The sequence below is a fragment of the Festucalex cinctus genome, chromosome 3 (genome assembly GCF_051991245.1).
Source record: "Festucalex cinctus isolate MCC-2025b chromosome 3, RoL_Fcin_1.0, whole genome shotgun sequence".
Taxonomy (NCBI): Eukaryota; Metazoa; Chordata; class Actinopteri; order Syngnathiformes; family Syngnathidae; genus Festucalex; species Festucalex cinctus.
The window spans coordinates 15,800,500-15,818,114 of NC_135413.1; the positions used below are offsets into that span (position 1 = coordinate 15,800,500).

At 39.4% G+C, this 17,615-nt stretch overlaps 3 protein-coding genes across 10 annotated transcripts; 1 reads left to right on the forward strand and 2 right to left on the reverse strand.

Moving 5' to 3' along the window:
* Window positions 1-543: 543 nt before the first annotated feature.
* Window positions 544-10,369, reverse strand: fnbp4 (formin binding protein 4). 5 transcript variants are annotated; one of them, XM_077516062.1, is made up of 17 exons: window positions 10,150-10,369; window positions 9,764-9,841; window positions 8,484-8,611; window positions 7,927-8,092; window positions 7,359-7,506; window positions 7,153-7,252; window positions 6,738-7,079; window positions 6,467-6,656; window positions 6,283-6,362; window positions 6,103-6,201; window positions 5,731-5,864; window positions 4,643-4,764; window positions 4,208-4,503; window positions 4,011-4,125; window positions 3,744-3,937; window positions 1,059-1,210; window positions 544-939 (listed from the first exon to the last, which is right to left on the reverse strand). In XM_077516062.1, exons 1-17 carry the CDS (start codon window positions 10,271-10,273, stop codon window positions 852-854), a joined length of 2,556 nt encoding a protein of 851 aa, XP_077372188.1. In that variant the 5' UTR covers window positions 10,274-10,369; the 3' UTR covers window positions 544-851. The 5 variants fall into 5 exon arrangements, with proteins under 5 accessions (XP_077372188.1, XP_077372187.1, XP_077372186.1 ...); XM_077516061.1 differs by having other exon boundaries at window positions 6,103-6,207; XM_077516060.1 differs by having other exon boundaries at window positions 6,283-6,383.
* Window positions 10,357-12,742, forward strand: LOC144015760 (seipin-like). Its single transcript, XM_077516068.1, has one exon. It carries the CDS (start codon window positions 10,633-10,635, stop codon window positions 11,863-11,865), a length of 1,233 nt encoding a protein of 410 aa, XP_077372194.1. The 5' UTR covers window positions 10,357-10,632; the 3' UTR covers window positions 11,866-12,742.
* Window positions 12,743-13,267: 525 nt separating this feature from the next.
* On the reverse strand, window positions 13,268-17,161 carry lrrc10 (leucine rich repeat containing 10). 4 transcript variants are annotated; one of them, XM_077518024.1, is made up of 2 exons: window positions 16,977-17,161; window positions 13,268-16,707 (listed from the first exon to the last, which is right to left on the reverse strand). In XM_077518024.1, the coding sequence occupies exon 2, from the start codon at window positions 15,388-15,390 to the stop codon at window positions 14,581-14,583; it is 810 nt and encodes a 269-aa protein (XP_077374150.1). In that variant the 5' UTR covers window positions 15,391-16,707; window positions 16,977-17,161; the 3' UTR covers window positions 13,268-14,580. The 4 variants fall into 4 exon arrangements, with proteins under 4 accessions (XP_077374150.1, XP_077374152.1, XP_077374153.1 ...); XM_077518026.1 differs by having other exon boundaries at window positions 13,268-15,521; window positions 16,563-17,161; XM_077518027.1 differs by having other exon boundaries at window positions 13,268-15,486; window positions 15,674-17,161.
* Window positions 17,162-17,615: the final 454 nt, after the last annotated feature.

Here is a 17,615-nt window from a genome sequence, read left to right on the forward strand (position 1 = left end):
AATATTAACGTAATTTCCATGCATATACAGTAAAGGCGCTGCCCATCTGTTCCTATGAATTAAAAATGTCAGTGATTGTTAGATAAGGTCCCAGGGATATTCATGTAGTCCTTGGGGCTCCATTGTTGGTGACCTATCAACACCTGCTAGATTATTTTATATTTGATATTCTTTCTCCCCCTCAATTAACCCATTACAGAAGTAAATCAACAAAAGTATTCACTATTAAAACTCTTGAAGACTTGAATAATTTTAAGTTAAACAAGGCCTGTAAACCTTTTGTACCACTAATGAACAGAGATCATTTTGAAGATGTCTTGGGGGTGCCACAAAATCACAATGTAGTGGAAGTAGTAGTGGCAAACTGCATTGCTTAACAGGATTTAACAGTAAAAAAAACTAACAAAAAAAGATTTGATACAGAGAACTTGCAATACACTTGTTTTTGGACTTGTTGGATTGTGAAAAATGGTCTAATATTCAATGTATGGTGTTATTCTATGTTGCAGAAACAGCTAAAAACACAAAACACACACGCACAAATTGGAAAAACAGTTTAATACATCTATAAAAATGTACACACTCAGAGACCAACACAGTTCACCCTAATATACATATGTACACTGGTGTAAAAATGGTAATTAAAACAGACGAACCTCACATACACTGTTGCGGCCATTTGAATATCTTCCATACAAGTTTATTATAAACTGAAAATGTGGCACATTTACACTTGCACCTAGAAAAATGAGGAAAGGCCATTCAAACTCTTCGGTTGATATCGCCGTACATTTTTTAATACAAAAAATATTCACAACTAAACAAAAGGATGCTTGGGTTCAAGTCCGATGTTACGTGCTGTTCAGCTTCCTTTTCTTCAGTCGATCTCTCCAATTATCAGGAAGTGCCTCAAAGTTGGCATTCTTTGCAGCCTTTCCTCTGGAAAAATAAAATAAAGGGCTAAAATCTATATATAAAACTGGAGGATTGTATAGGAGCAAAATGTTACTAGAAACATTCACTAAATAAGAAAGAACACAAAACGCATTGTAACGTACGTCAAGAGCTGCTGCTGCTTCCAGTCTTCTATACTCTTCTTGTTGAGCTGTTCTCTGTCCTCGTCACTGGAGCTGCTCTTCTCCTCCTCCTCCAGCTCTTTCTGGATACTTTGCCACTTCTTCACAAGGGAGGGCATTTTGGTCTTACCCTTCTACAATTACATAGGAAGAACCGGAAATTTCATGTGAAAAATGATTTGTAGTATCCAGCCCGCACCGCTGCACTGTCAACAACCAAAACGGCTGAATACATAAAAAAATGGCACTACCTGATTATTACACTATGTAACTCCAAGTGTTACATAGCTTTCAATAGGTAACTAATGACTCAAGTGCAACTGCTAGCTAAACCAAGTGACAGCAGCCTAGCTTCTGTTATAGACCACGAGTACAAACAAATCAGTGACTTGGACTGTCACAGGGTTATATGATTCTTTTCTAACTAATTCTTGGGAGTCTCTCCTGGAGACAAAAGAAAAGTTAGTTTACCATAAAAAATAACATAAAATTACACCGGATAATAATCACACTTTACTAAATACATCAAAGCATAATTAAATTACCTATTTGAAATCTGGAACTCACATATTGGCCAGACAGTGTGGTTAAACATTAAATTGATAAGGCTAATTATTAAAATTGTTCAACATCTGCAAATTAGCACCGCACAGTTTTGCTATACTGGGGATCCATGTTTCACATTTGTGCAATAAAACTTTGGTGTATTCAACATTTGAAGGTTGACCTAATTGGCTACTAGATAACTATTGCTATCTATATCTATATCTATATATCTATCTCTATATATAAATATATATACATATACATATATATACATATACATATATATATATATATATATATATATATACATATACATATATAATATATATACACACACAAACACACAATATATATATATATACACACACACAATATATATGTAATCTAATAGCATATATATATATATATATATATATATATATATATATATTAAGGGTGTCACGATTTCGATTTTTTATCGAAATCGATCGAAATTACGTCACGATTTCGAGCATCGAAATAGAAGAGAGGACACACGATTCGATATTCGATATTCGATATTATATTGTAAATAAATTCTTTGAATTTGATCATTCCTGCCTAATGTCAATTATCATATATTACATAAATTTACACAAAAATAATATGGAAATTGCATCACCTATATGTAGCCGATCTTTTGAAATAAGATTTACTGTACAATGAATAGAACCAATGATCATAGACTAGCCTTAGCCTACAGAAGCATATGCCTCTGTGTTATAAAGTGGGGGAGCGGAAAAAAAAAAAAAAAAAAAAAAAATCTAAAAAAAAATCGAATCGTGACCCCAAAATTGAAATTTAAATCGAATCGTGGAGTTGGCGAATCGTGACATCCCTAATATATATATATATATATATATATATATATATATATATATATATATATATTAGGGATGTCACGATTCGCCAACTCCACGATTCGATTTAAATTTCAATTTTGGGGTCACGATTCGATTTTTTTCCGATTTTTTTTTTTTGTTTTTTTTTTTTTTTTGCGCTCCCCCACTTTATAACACAGAGGCATATGCTTCTGTAGGCTAAGGCTAGTCTATGATCATTGGTTCTATTCATTGTACAGTAAATCTTATTTCAAAAGATCGGCTACATATAGGTGATGCAATTTCCATTATTTTTGTGTAAATTTAAGTAATATATGATAATTGACATTAGGCAGGAATGATCAAAGATTCAAAGAATTTATTTACAATCTAAAGTTAACCGTCTTGTTCTTACTGAAGTGTAAAATAAAAAATAAAAAAACAAAAACAAAAAGTCACAGTGGGTGCCTGCCATCTATTGACTATTTTTGGTTACAACAGTGTGCTGTGCATTACTCTTAAAATAATGTGCAATGTGCAACAACAAAAAAAAATATATTGTATCCAAAGTCATGGAACAAATACAGCCTGAACAAACTATATCCCAACAGTTACAGTTGCTGGGCATACTGTAGCGTGGTTCAAGTACACTAATTAAATGTTTGAATCCAGCGTTTTCCACCGCCGAATAAGGCTGCAGGTCTGCTGCTATAAATAGACCTATGGCGTTAGTTATAGCTTTCGCGCGAGCTGAAGTGTGTGGTATTGAATCGTGTGTCCTCTCTTCTATTTCGATGCTCGAAATCGTGACGTAATTTCGATCGATTTCGAGAAAAAAACGAAATCGTGACACCCTTAATATATATATATATATATATATATATATATATATATATATATATATATATATATATATATATATATATATATATATATATATATATATATATATATATATATATATATATATATATATATATATATATATATATATATGCTATTAGATTACTACTGATTGGATTGCAGGATTTTGTACAAAATGTAAATGCAATATTGAGTAGAGTGACATTTTTCAGATTAGACACTACTTTTATTCATACTTTAAAAATACGACTCACAGCATGAGTGTGAAAATAGAAAATCTATCAATGTGGTTAAATGGTATGTTCAGGTATAGCCTACTACAGCTTGCTGCTGCAACACTACCCATAGTTTAATAGTCAGATACAAATGTCTAGATCCTACAAAATTCTCAATATGTTGGTCTGAACTAATTACAAACCTTATCTTTCTTGGTTTTCTTGATCTTTTCCACAGGTAGCGTTTTGAGTGCTGGGGATTCACAGGGTGGCTGTGGAGGTGGCAGCGGTGGTTGCGGGGGCAGAGTCGGAGCAGGTGGAAGAGGAGGTTCACAAGGGGCAAGCGTTGCCGTGACAGCTGGCACACCCCAATACACTGGTGCTGTCATGATAGGTGCTACACAAAGGAAAACCAATGTTAGGTTGTCGATGGGAATTTTGACGTGACTATCAGATTGCTGGAAGTTTACCTGCAGTAGCAACATGTTGCGTGTACAGGATGGGACTACTTCCAATAATGGCTTTATTCAGCTGACCAGCTTTGCGTTTCTGACCCTTACCCAGTGGGCTTGAAGAGTCCAGAACCTGCACCAAAATAGGGAAACTAGTGTAAATCCTCTAAATCGAAAGCTAAACAAGACCACTATCACCATAAACAAAGGCCCACCTTAACACCAGCAATGCCTGAAGCGGGCCACCCACTGCCACCGTCTTCAGTTCCAGGGGCTGGCGGCTCCAAGTCATTGTCGTCATCCATCTCCATCTCGACCTCCATGATCTCACTATCGCTGTCTGGAGGCGGAGGAGGTGGCGGGGGTGAGCCAGGCGGGAGAGGTGGAAGTGGTGGAAGGTCAGGAGGTGGGGGTGGGCTGTCAGGAAGTGGGGGTTGAGATGGGGACCACAATGATGAAGCGCTGGACTGAGGGGCTGCTGGTGGAGCAGGAGGGGCACAAATAGATTGTCCTGTATTGAAAAAAAACAAAACACCACAACATACTAAGAGGAAATAACTAAAGAAACAAACTATATTTGAAACCTCAGAAAAGCAGACATTCTTGCTCTTAACCTGAAGCTGCACCGTTTGACGATGTTTTGCAATCACCTTGACTGGAGGTCGGGTTCGCCTGGTTTCCTTTCACGTCACCCCCTTTTGCCTCTTCTGTCGGGAACTCCCACTGCGATTCATTCGTCAGGTCGTTGACATAAAAATACCGCCTGTGCTCTCTAAAGAGTAGGACAACAGAGATAGAAGGCAACAGTCTCAACGAGTGGCCTTGCAACTAGCTGACCGGTACGATGACCTGGGATAGAGGGCAAAGGAGTAGGACGTGGTGGGCTTGGTAAGGATGGTTGCTTTCACCATCCTGAAGGGGAGTCCAATTGAAGATAGACTAAAAAGTGTTGATAGGTAAACCCACCTTGCTCTTTAAAACAGAGCAAAACAGATCATCTCAGGGTCCCATATATAGTATTAAGCAGCCCACATCATGGTTGTCGTAAACATTGCGTTTAGGACAACCATTCCCCTCAGGACACAGGAAGATGCCAGGAAGAAGGCACCGCCATCAACAACAAGAAATCACTAATATACATCATTTACAATCACACAATGATTTGTCTCGGTCATGAAAAATAATAAACAGGAAGACATGAAATAGAGTTGGTCTGACCTGCTGGATTCCCGTCATTGCTCCGTCTTCACCTTTAATTGGATGCGCGACACTCGTGGCTTCCAGGGCATCGCTCTGTCTGCATTGCATTCTGGGGGATGTAGTCCTGAAAAGTGCAAAGCTCTCCCAGGCAACCAACCCTACTATCTCCCCACCCAAATTCTCCACTGACTCTAATTCAGTCTTACAAAGGCCCTCACAGCAGAGAGCTTTGGAGTCTCTCATCACGACATGGCTTTCTTTCTGTGGCAGGAATAATTATAGTGGCAGCAGGCTGGCCCTGAGTGAGATGCTCCCTTATCTGTACAAGAAAGGCACAATGCTACTAGCATTGTGTCCCAGAAACCTGCACAGTCTGGTGCTGGCTTGTGCACCGATCCGCACGTACTGGTTAAGCTTGTCATGATGTCATGATACAAAGTCTGCAACCACAGGATTGAGGCGCGCGTAGTCACACTGCACCTTATTTTTTTGAGGGTGGCGAAGGGGTGTAGACATATGAAAGGTAAGCAGTGCGTACCTGTCCCAGTGGCAGGACCAGCCTTTAGGGGTGGCGTTAAGTTCATAATGTTTTATGTGTTCGGCGGCTTCCTGCAGCCTGCGGCGAAGATAGACCCCGTTCAGAGCGCCCTCCCTCCAGTCAGCTATCCGTGTCTGAGAAAAGGAGGAGAAGACGGGGATTAATAGGAAGCAGATGAGCAAATTTAGTAACACAATGTTAAGCAATTAGTTCAGCATTGACAAGTTGTGATTGATTATAATGAGAGTTTGAAATATTAAGCACATACAAATGGATATGTGCAAAAGGACATGAAAGAAAATTATGCCATGAATATTTGATGCAATGACAAAGCTCACAGTGAACTCGGGTACAGAATCATCATTTTGTTACCTCAGTTTGCAGCAGAAGCAACTGAAAATTCGAGACGGCCTTCTTGTGTATGCCGAGGAACTCCATCTTGCTCGTTAAGGTGTTAGCCAGTTCTCCAATCTGAAACTATGCCAGTCAACGTTAACAATCATGGCGAAGCACATTGAAATTGTTAAGAGTACTATTATAGCACCATCTCACCCTGAGCTCAGGTGTTTCTATTTCTTCTTTTGGTGGAGCTTCTGGTTTCTGCTCAGAGTTATCCGTTTCCCGGTCTTCTTCTGCCAAAACACTCTCCGGAACTTTCATATGTGATATTGGAGATGACACTTATATAATGGCATTTCACACACTTATTGTCTCCTGCAGGGTACGAATAACTCACCTGTCTGCGTGTTATCCTGAGGCTCTGAGTTGCGACTGTTGGAATCAGGACTGGGTGCACTGGGGTAGGGAATTTTCCATCGCTTTTTCCTGAGGGTGCCACGAGAACCTGAAGCATCTTGGCTCGTCTCAGAACAAGGACTGGAGCCTCCCACGCTTCCATCGCCATCCTCGAGCGCCTGCAGCTCAGCCTAATAATCAGAGGTCCCGTTTAATAAATCGGTCCTGTTGTAAGTGTGACAATAGTGTGTCAAACAAAAATCACCACTAACCTTCTTCCTCTCCAGTGCCAGCTCCAGCTCCATTGTGTCTTCTTCAGGTCCGCCTTCAGTGTCCGATTTCTCTTCTGACAGTTTTTTGGGATCCGAATCCTCCACAGTTTGGATTGCGTCTGACTCACGCGAAGGTGTGGAGGGGGACCCCACAGTGCGAACAACCTCTCCATCAGAGTCCACGCTGGTCTCATTTTCATCCAGACCTTTAAGGAGTCTTTTCCGCCATTTCTCTTCAGCATCTTTCACTTCTGTCGGGATCAAGGGACCAAGCAAAGATGCAGCCACTCCACATCTCTCCTCCTCTTTACTTGTGAGGCCCACCACATTCTCCATCACCTCCTATCAGATAAAACACAATTATGTCATAACATTTTAACAATTTAACTCAATGGAATTGTAGATTTAAACTTACCGTGACTTTGGACTCTTTTGCTGATGTCAGAGCTGCAGCAGGTGTGGTTTCACCAGTGTAATGACCTTCACTTGATGGATCATTGCCATTGGTACTAAAACTACAACGTTTAAGGCATGTCACTTCAATATCTGAATGTATTCATAACTTTAGACAAATGAATGAAGAGTGTACCTTGGACATATATTTTAGGTGGAGTCACTCACCTGTTGGCGTGGTGAGCCAGCCTTTGAACTTGATCAGCTAGATAGAGAGGCAGCTCCCAGGACACTTCATTGTTCTGAGTGTTCCAGTAATAATGGCAACCAGAGTTATCATCCCAGACCTCCTGCCAGTCGCCCATTTCCACACCCACTGGAAGAAAATGTATTTAAGGCGACATGATGGATGGGCATCGTGAACGACATCACACAATATTTTCAGAATCATACTTTATGAATCCACAACAGCATAAAATTAAAAGCTAAAACCTTAAAAATGCAACCACTTAGAAACAAAACACAAAAATTGATCTTTTTGTTACTGTATGGTCTCCAGTATGCATATGAATTTGTGTTCTTAGGGTGAGGGGTGAAGTGGTGGAGGGTTACGTCATGCTTGACCTCATTCGCTGATGACAGCAATGACTCTGTTTCCAGGCTACAAATCTCTACCTCTAGGCAAATTCATACCTTGTATTGACTATACCACACACTTATAGTTCATAATTTAAAATGTCAACATTTTACCTCCATTAAATCAAATCTGTTAATCTGCCAGGACACACATAATTACCTCCAGCTAATGAGTATTGCGTATTGAACTCCAACTGTGCACTTTGCTCCACACTGGCACCTGGCTGCTGAACACTAGCATCTGGTTTGGGTGCGCTACCAGTTGGGATGGAAGGTTGATCTGCTGCATCATCTGAACTTGGCTGCGTGGTGATAGCATCAATTTCCTGTTGAACAATATTATAAAGTAATTTTTTAACAATCATACTACAACTGTTCTTATTCATTCAAACAATAAATCAGTGTCGTGGATGGATTTATTCAGTTTTAGATTTCCCCCAAAAAATCTGCACAAATCAGAGGACAGTCTGCACCCTGGACCAGATTGTGTTTTCAAAGCTGCCCACTTCTACAAATGCACTTCTATGTCACAATTTCTTAAATTCCAGAAGGGGAACAACAAAAAGAAAAAGTGTCTTGAATAATGTCATCGTAGTTTACTTTTTTCTATCAGCAAGGGGGAAAAATATTTAAATTGGACATCATTATCTTTGTGAAAAATCTGAGATTTTATTTCAATAGCCCACCCCGACTACAAAAAAAAATATATATACTTACAGCCATAAAATTAGCTAATGTACTGTCAATATCAGCAGAGTGATTGTGCTGAGAAGTTGTAGTGGATCGAGTTTCTGCATGATCTTCTTCATCACTATCTTCATAGGCTCCAAGCAAGGACAGCCCCTCTGCAGATGGACAGAGACAACATGTTCTGGGGTCAGGTTCCTACCACGATCACCGTCAAAGACTACATGAGTAGCCAGCAGGCCTGCTCTAAAACAGCTTTTCAGTGATGTGACTTTGTTATTTTAACAATTTTTTGTAGATATAATCATTTGACATGTAAACACTTGCAGAGAGTTATAAAAATTTAAGTGCTGCATATTCATATGTGTTTCCTATCTAGTTAAACAATTGTTGATAATTAGTGTGTGAACTCATGAAATTGATCAATGTCTGCACACAGATGAATGTCATTAATTGTTAATAACCAGAGGTCCAGTCGATTGATCGGCCCTGATTTCCTTTAATTTTGGATGGTCGGTGATCGGCCAATCCGTTAAAAATAAACAAATTTTTCCACCTTTTAGAGCTGTCAAAATTAGTCGACAAGCAATCGATCAAATTAATCGACAATTTTAATAACCGAGTAATCATTTCGAGCCATCTTTTCATTTAAAATTGACCAGATCCTCTGATTTCAGTTTATCAACAGTAAATGTTCACTGCTCAGTAAATGTACCCCCCCCCCTTTTTTTTTTAAATTACTATAAGAGTACAAAGCACGAAATAACCACCAATCTCGGGTTAATAAACAGTAACGCTTTTGTAATACACTTTAATGCAAAATTAAAATGAATCAAATTTGTCGATTAATTGATTGAATAATCGATAGTGACAGCAATAACACCGATCTCATCACATCTCCTTTAGAGGTCTGAAAAAAATCTGCCACTGTTCTCGTCTGCTGAGCATACTAATAAGCTTTTCATTTTTATTTGAGAGAACGACTTCACGTGCAGTTGAAACAAACCGTTTGTAATGTTTCACTGATATTGTTTATTTGTTTAACAATAAAACAACATTGAAACATGTATGCTGCTTGTTATGTGGGGTGGGTTGGGTGTCGAAATCGGCAAAAATCGCGATGGAAAGTCGGACTTTTTAAAAGATCTGCGATCGGACGGAAACTTGTGATGTTGTGCCCATATAATGGCATAACATAACCAATGGTAATTTGAGCAAATGTGCTAATTTAGAAGTATGTAAACAGGTAGCCCTTTTTTATTGACCAGTAGCTACAAAAAGGTTGGTTAACCCTTGCCAACAGCACATACCGGTGGCTTTCACTGCGGAAGGCTTCATGGTAAGGCTCTCTCTCACAAATCGCTGTCCTTCTCCTTCCTGCTCTTCTGCTACAAAAAGAAAGAAAAAAAAAGTCAGAACACAGCAAATGAACTCGTGGCCCATGAAAGCCAACAACGAGCGTTCCCAGCACGCTTCCACATAATGCAAATTTCTTCGTTATGATACAAAAGACAATTGTTCGCTAAATCAAACTTATTTTTCGACATATTACGGCTATTGCAGTTGTGCATGTAACTTAAAACCAAACATTAACACAACATAAACGTTTCAAACGCGTACGGCTGAGACTCGGAACACGTAGCATTTAGCAAGATCGCCCGAGCAAACTGCTAACATATAGCGCGTTGAAAAATACCATCGGATCCCGACAGCACTTCTTCCCTCTCCCCCGCATTCCCGCCACGGATCCCGGAGGGAGAGAGTTGTAGAATTGTTCTACGACCAACCGCTCCTCCCGTTGAGCGAGTCTTTTTCTTCATTTCGGATTATTTGGCCTGCGAGGCTGCGAGGTGAGCCTCCGTTTTTCGAAGTCGTCTAGGTGCAGCTAGTAGCACAAAGAACGGAAGTGGTATTCCGAACACTTCCGGGTCTCGCGTCACTTGTTGATGTTCCACATACCAGCGTCAACGTTACAAGCTAGCTGCTTACAACCAACCAGCTGGGCTGCGGAATGTTGCGGCTTAATCATTGGAATCCCATTATCTTTTGCTTTTTGGGAGATCACAGATCTTGCGAGGCACATTGGAAATATGTGTCCTAAAGATTACAAGAACTGTCTTGACATGTTAACGTGAAAATTAGCAATTTTTCCACGGTGTCGCAGAGGAGCCGCCCATTAATGTATGAATATAAAGAGTCGCCATCGGGGGAGCGGCCAGCAGAGGCACAGAGAGGAAGCGCTGCCCGATTCAGAACCAGGGTAAGCGCTACGGGCACTGGATCAAGTCCGATGGGTGGTGCGATGGGACCGGTTCTGCACTGGCTGCACGATGTTGCAGCCGTGACTCTCCTGAAGGCCCGCAGGACTTTATTCCAAGCTGCTGTACTTTTCTGCGTCCTGGGTCTGCTGCTCTGGGTGTCCATTTTCCTCTACGGTAGTTTCTATTATTCCTACATGCCTACTGTGAGCTTCTCCGCCCCCGTGCACTTCTATTACAACTCTGATTGTGATGGGTCAGAGTCAGAACTTTGCTCATTCCCGACGGCCAACATCTCCCTCTTGAAGAACGACAGGGACCAGGTGATGGCTTATGGCCAACCTTATCGAATATCTTTGGAGTTGGAGCTGCCAGAGTCTCCTGTGAATGAACAACTGGGCATGTTTATGGTCAAGATGTTGTGCTACACAAAAGGCGGGAAGATGGTGTCATCAGTTCGACGTTCAACAATGCTGCATTACCGCTCCACCCTGTTGCAGACCCTCAGCACTTTCTTCTTTTCCCCTCTTCTCTTGACTGGGATGGCTGAACAGAAGCAGCTCATAGAAGTCGAAATCTTCTCTGCCTACAAAACCAACAGTTATCAACCAACCGTCGGCGCCGTTATCGAAATCCAATCCAAACGTGTGCAAATCTACTCATCCCAGCTCCGCATCCATGCATATTTCACCGGAGTTCGTTATGTCCTGTACAACTTCCCCCTGACGTCTGCGGTGATTGGTGTGGCCACCAACTTCGCCTTCCTCGGCGTGATTGTGCTCTTCAGCTACCTGCAATTCATATGGGGTGGACTCTGGCCCCCGGATCAGGTTCGCATCAAAGTCATGATGGGGGACAGCACGCGCATGCAGCAGAGACGAGAGGAGGTGAAGAAGCGCATGGAGAAAGACAATTCGCAGAAGGAGCTGGATTCCCCAAGAGTGATTGGATCTTTGAATGGCGCATCTGATGACCAGGCCGATGACACGGTGGTGGCGCAGTCATCAAGTACATCTTTTGTTGAAGTAAATGCCACTGAAGCTGATGTTCCCAATTCTGAAAAGGATGTGTCTCCTGACTCTGTACTGCTTGAGGAGATAGACCAGAGTGAGACAACACTCCGACAGAGATCTGGTCCAGCCAAAAGCCTTTAGACTAATCTTGAAATTGAGAGTACTTCGAATGCATACTGTATACAGCACTCAAATATTCCATTGGATATAGTTGCAGATCATGACACAAGCAAACATCCACTATTATAGGTCACGTCAGGTATATGTGGATCAGTGATATTATTATATTTTGCATATTTTTAACTTAAAAAAAAAACATTCTGTACAAGTTGCTAATCATGTCTACAAGAGCTATGTATTAAAATGTTACGTGACTTTTTATTATTATTATTATTCAAGATACCTAACACACACTGAAAAAAAAAAAGTCAAATTACAAATATGGAACGTCTCTATGACATGTTACTTTTTCCACAAAGCTCTGTACAAGAAATTACCATAGAAGAATAGCGCACTTGTTTTTAGTAGTTTCTGAGGGGCTTCATGAATCTGTTGCATGAATAAGTATTCTCATATTGCACAAAGAAGTTTTGTCTGAGAGTAACGGCTCATTTAACCTCTGTGGCACATTTTGTTCAAGAATCCAGTTCATTACAAAACTGGCATTTCCATGCTTGTGAGATTTACAATGTTTAGACATTACATAATGTTTGAAAACATATTTATTGTTTCACAGGAAAAAGAAAGTATGTTTTAGATGGATGTTTTAAGTTATGTATGTTTCTTCGTGTCTTGATATAATACATCTGTATTGAGAATATTTTGAACTTAGTGTTTCTCAGTTCACGATTGGTATTGAAGGTATTAGGGTGACACGCTCTGTATTTAAACTCATGTTTGAGTAAGTTATGGTACCAAAGATCTTGACAGACTTTGTTCTGGTGAATATGTGTGTCTGTTAAGCTGAATGAAAAGTCAGTTCTTGTGCACTGTCATTAAATAAAAATGTAAACACAAATAATAATAGTACATTACTGTCTCAGTTTGTATGGATGTGCCACTGAAAGTTGAACACAAATAAGAAGGCACAATTTCTAAGCCGTATTACATTAACACTTCTAAAAAGTTTAATCTCAGAAAGCAACTTTCTGGAAACCATGCTATTTAATGTTGAGGTGATGCATCGCACAACACTATTAATTAATTATTAATTAATTAATTAATTATTATTAATGGTAGATTACATACAGTAGTATACAGGTACTGTGAAATGACCAACTAAACCAGTTAGATTGCTGTGTAAAAAAAAAAAATGTACACAACCGAAGACATGTTGGGAACACTTTATTCTCTTACCCCTCCTAAATGAACTAAAAGTTTGCTGTTTACAGAACATTTGATAATGTCATTGCAAACCATTTATAGGGCAGTAATGTGACAATAAAGCCCATTAGCGGGCATCATTCAATGCTACATCCCCAATTTATCAGATAAATTATGCATTGTTCCGGATATGGAGGGCACTAATTGACTGAATTCCCCATCCACCATTTGAATAATAACCTCCCTGCATTTAGTCTCAGTGTAGTGATGTACAGTATATCACTTCTCTGCAACACATAACTTAAGATCTGGATCTCAGATCTATTTGTCCCAGTGCCAAACCAACGCATAACAGTTGACAATTTACACATGGTTTTGATATATTTATCACTCTGTGCCGACTGACAGTTGGATAACTTGTAAAATTGGTGAAGTTTCAGCCAAACTGTATTATCAGTACAATTGTGTCTCTTTGGGAGGATCCATTTACATTGTTTACCTCAATCAAGATCAAGATTTTGGAGCCCATATAGCAATCAAATCAATTATTTGACTTAGATTGGTTGCCCCCCTTCTGGGGGCACATAAATAAATACATTCACACTACTTTATCTTTATTTCGAGCCTTCAGTGGAAATACTACAATACACTAAAAAAATAAAATAATAAATCAAAATATACTACTGTGCAATATGCAAAAATGTGTATATCAGGTGTGTGTCAAACTAAGTTTTGTGGTGGGCCAATTTGTAGAAACCTCTTCTCTCAAAGGCCCAGTATAATTGTGAAACTAAATAACCAAATAAATATTGAATCGTCTCATCATATAGAAAACAAATTGATAGATTGCTAGTTTTGAAATCAGAAGACAGGAATAATAATAGCTTGGTTGTTTATTGTTCATGTTTACTATAAAAAGGGAAACAAAAAAATCCCTCAAAATCTCAGTTATATTATTTATTATACATGACAATTTGAAATTTTGGTATAGATTTTGGCTCGGATTATGCAGTTGACACACATGATTTGGTTTTGCAGGACACATAAAATGATGGGCCAGATTTGGTCCCCCGGCCTTGAGTTTGATACGTGGTCTAATGTAAAATTAAATACTGTTAATCTGATTAATTATACCGCAATATAATTTCAAGGCTGAAATTTATTTAACTAAACTCGTATCAATAATAAAGTATCAATATATAGGTACATAATGTGTAATACTTTCATTATATTAAATTACAACTTTTCCTTTAACCATTACCTTTCGTTGCTGATTTGCTGGTGAATATAGTGAGGCGTTTGGTATTCCTTATGACTTACAACATATTGTAGTTACTGAATATGCTTCCTTGGACAATCATATTTTGATGTATGAACCCATTTTTCTTTATGGCCAACATGTTACATGTTGCTTCCCCATATATGGCTCAAATATCACTGGTATGAAGGCACGGCACACTTCAAGTGATCCACTTGAGTGACGTCCTTCCCTCCAAGCCTCACCACAGCTGAATGTCACTTTGTTGCTTGACCTCAAATGTTGAGCTCCTCCTCCTCCGGCTCCAACTCTGCGACCTTTGCATTTGAACCCTCATCTTCCTGCTCGTCGTCGGAGCAGTCCGCCCAACGCCCAACCCTTCTGACTCCTTCGGCGACCATCGGAGCATTAGCACATGGATTGTGGTCATAGATGACCAATTTCAGCCCCTGCAAGTGGGAGAGAGCGGGGAAGCGATGGATTTTGTTTCGATCCACATCAATGACAGCGAGGAAATGCATTTCCAACAACACTGGCGGGAACTCCGTCAGCTCGTTCCCAGCCAGCCAGATACTTCTCAGCTCTTCCAGCCTGTTAAGTTCATAGGGTAAGCAGCGTATTTGGTTGTAGCCAAGGTGCAGGGTCTTGAGATTGGGAAGCTCGCAAACCACGTTTGGGAAGACCAAAAAACAATTCATCTCCAGCCACAAGGTGTTAAGTTCCTTGAGTTCCTGGAGTTCCTTGGGGAGGTGGAAGAGTTTGTTGTTCCCTAAGTAAAGGATGCTAAGCTGAGGTAGTCTGCAGACAGCCGCGGGTAGCTCTTCAAAGCAGTTAAAGTCAAGAGCCAGCAGCTGAAGCTTCCTCAGGTTGTGTAGTTCATCAGGCAAACTGCTGAGGTTGTTGTCGCTCAGATAGAGCTTCACCAGTTCATCAAACGCACAAGCAGCGACAGGTAACTGGCGCAACTGGCGGCTACTCAGGTCCAGAGTCCGATCAAGTGGCATCTCCTTCAGGTCCCCCACTAGGAAGCGTTGACAGCGTTCTGACGGAATGAAGGCGATGACACCTCGCATGGCGTTTCCCATTTTGCTCCCTTGCTGGTCCTTCACAGGAATTTTAGATACGCAGCTGCCATCTTGAAGTATTTTTTATCTCAGTCCAGTTAAGATCCTCCATTGCAGCTCCAGAGTGCATACAAATGTGTAGAAAACAGCAGCTGTTAGATTAGAAATGATTGTGGAGTTATATGAAGAAACAAACAGATGGTTAGGATGTTAATTCCACCATTTCATGTGATTAAAGAATACACAGATGAGTAATATACACTAGCAATGGTCACGGAAATCATATCAATTAAAATAAAATTACCTGTTTTCTCACAAAACTGATCCATCACGATCTTTGTCGCCAACAGTTATCAATGTGTTTATCCAGTAGAATGAGCTGAAAAAACACTGGAGTCCCTGAGTGGATGTTCCCCAGTGCGTAACTCGGTGCCTCTGAGCTTTGCCCTGACTTTCAAGGTAACCACTAACAGCTTTCTCCTCCCCATTTGTGCCAAATGACTCCCCCCTCTTCTTCCCCGAGATGACAAAGGGAAAGTCAGGGAGGGGCACAGCATGTCATGGCTATGCTTGGGAAGTGTTTTCAGCAAAAATCAGATATCCTGTCTTGAATAAAATTGATCAACTGGAGAAAAGAATTTGTGACAAAGACTTCATTGTTTGGACAGTTTTCTCTCACTTGAAATTACTCACTAAATCTTCACGGAATGTAATCGTGATAGAAGCACATTATGATAAACAGCATAAAATCAAGTAATAATAGGTACAGTGTACAATCAATAGCGTAGAAACTGACCTATAGTTATGTACACTCTAAACCCGAATTAGTAGTTAGAAAACCACTTTAGTTTTTGCACATGGTAAAATTAAACAAGTAGTAAAAATGTACATTCTTAATTACTTACAGTTCTATGATACATTTAAAAAAAAATGTCTTTTTTTTTTGGGTGAGAAAGTTACATGTTCCTGGAATATTGAAGTGTAGTGGAGAGTGTTGGTGGTACAGAGCTGTCTTCCGCATCGATAGTAGGCTACATGTATTTGCCTTCTTCTGGATCAATCAGAATTTCAGTGTTGTTGCCACTTGGGATTCAAGATTTGAAATTCACACACATTCTATTTAAAATTGTTTTTTAAAAAACTTTTGCCAATTCCAAAACAGACGCGAAAACATTCCTTACTTTTCAACATACCTCTACGAGAGATCTTTTTTGTACTTGATCCAACTGGTTGGAATGTCATGTTCCTTATCAGAAGAGCCACTGGTGTTTGTTCACTAGCAGATTTTTTTTTAGCACGTCCTCTTCCCTCTGTATCCTCTCATAGACTGGCAGGAAACTAGCACATGTGGAAAAGCCGTTGTTGAAAATGCAGTTCGTTTGTACTTTTCAGTCAATAGGGTGTCAGTAATGTTATTAGTTCCACAAACAAAGAACATTTACAGTATGTTGAGACAAGTTTGGCAAATAACCTTAATAGGCCTACCAAACCATGTAGCCTACCATCTACATAGTCAATAGAGACACTTTCTCATTGATAAAGAAATTATTACTAATTATTAGTGTGTAGAAAACAAATTAATAATAATAGTTACTATTTAACCTCACCTATTTCATCAACATCAACAAGGTACCTGAAATACATAAATATAATGTGATCGTATAAGGTCATACAAAAAGGTACACTGTCACAAATCAGGAATGGAACCCACAGTGTCTAGATAGAAAATAAGGGCGTGTGCAACACCATCAGTGACTCTCCTGACTAGCCATAAACTTACCAGTAGGTACACCATCCTACACACTTAAATAGCATCCAATACTGAAGTCCCCAGATTGATAAATGTGGCTTTACAAATATATATATATATATATATATATATATATATATATATATATATATATATATATATATATATATATATATATATATATATATATATATATATATATATATATATATATATATATATATATATATATATATATACACACATATATATACACCCAAGCAAAAGGGAACACGCAAACTAATACACAGTAAACTGTAGTTGAGAATCAGATTCAAACCCAAAACGTCAAATCTGTGAGGTGATTTTAAAACCACTTCAAGTTAGGCACTACACTACACTGGCTCGACTCCTTATTTGGTAATCATTTTGACACATTTTTGCTTTTGTAACGTGTTAATAAAATGCAAAGAAACCAAAGATGATTATTAGATGTAGTTTCAGAAGTGAAACCTGA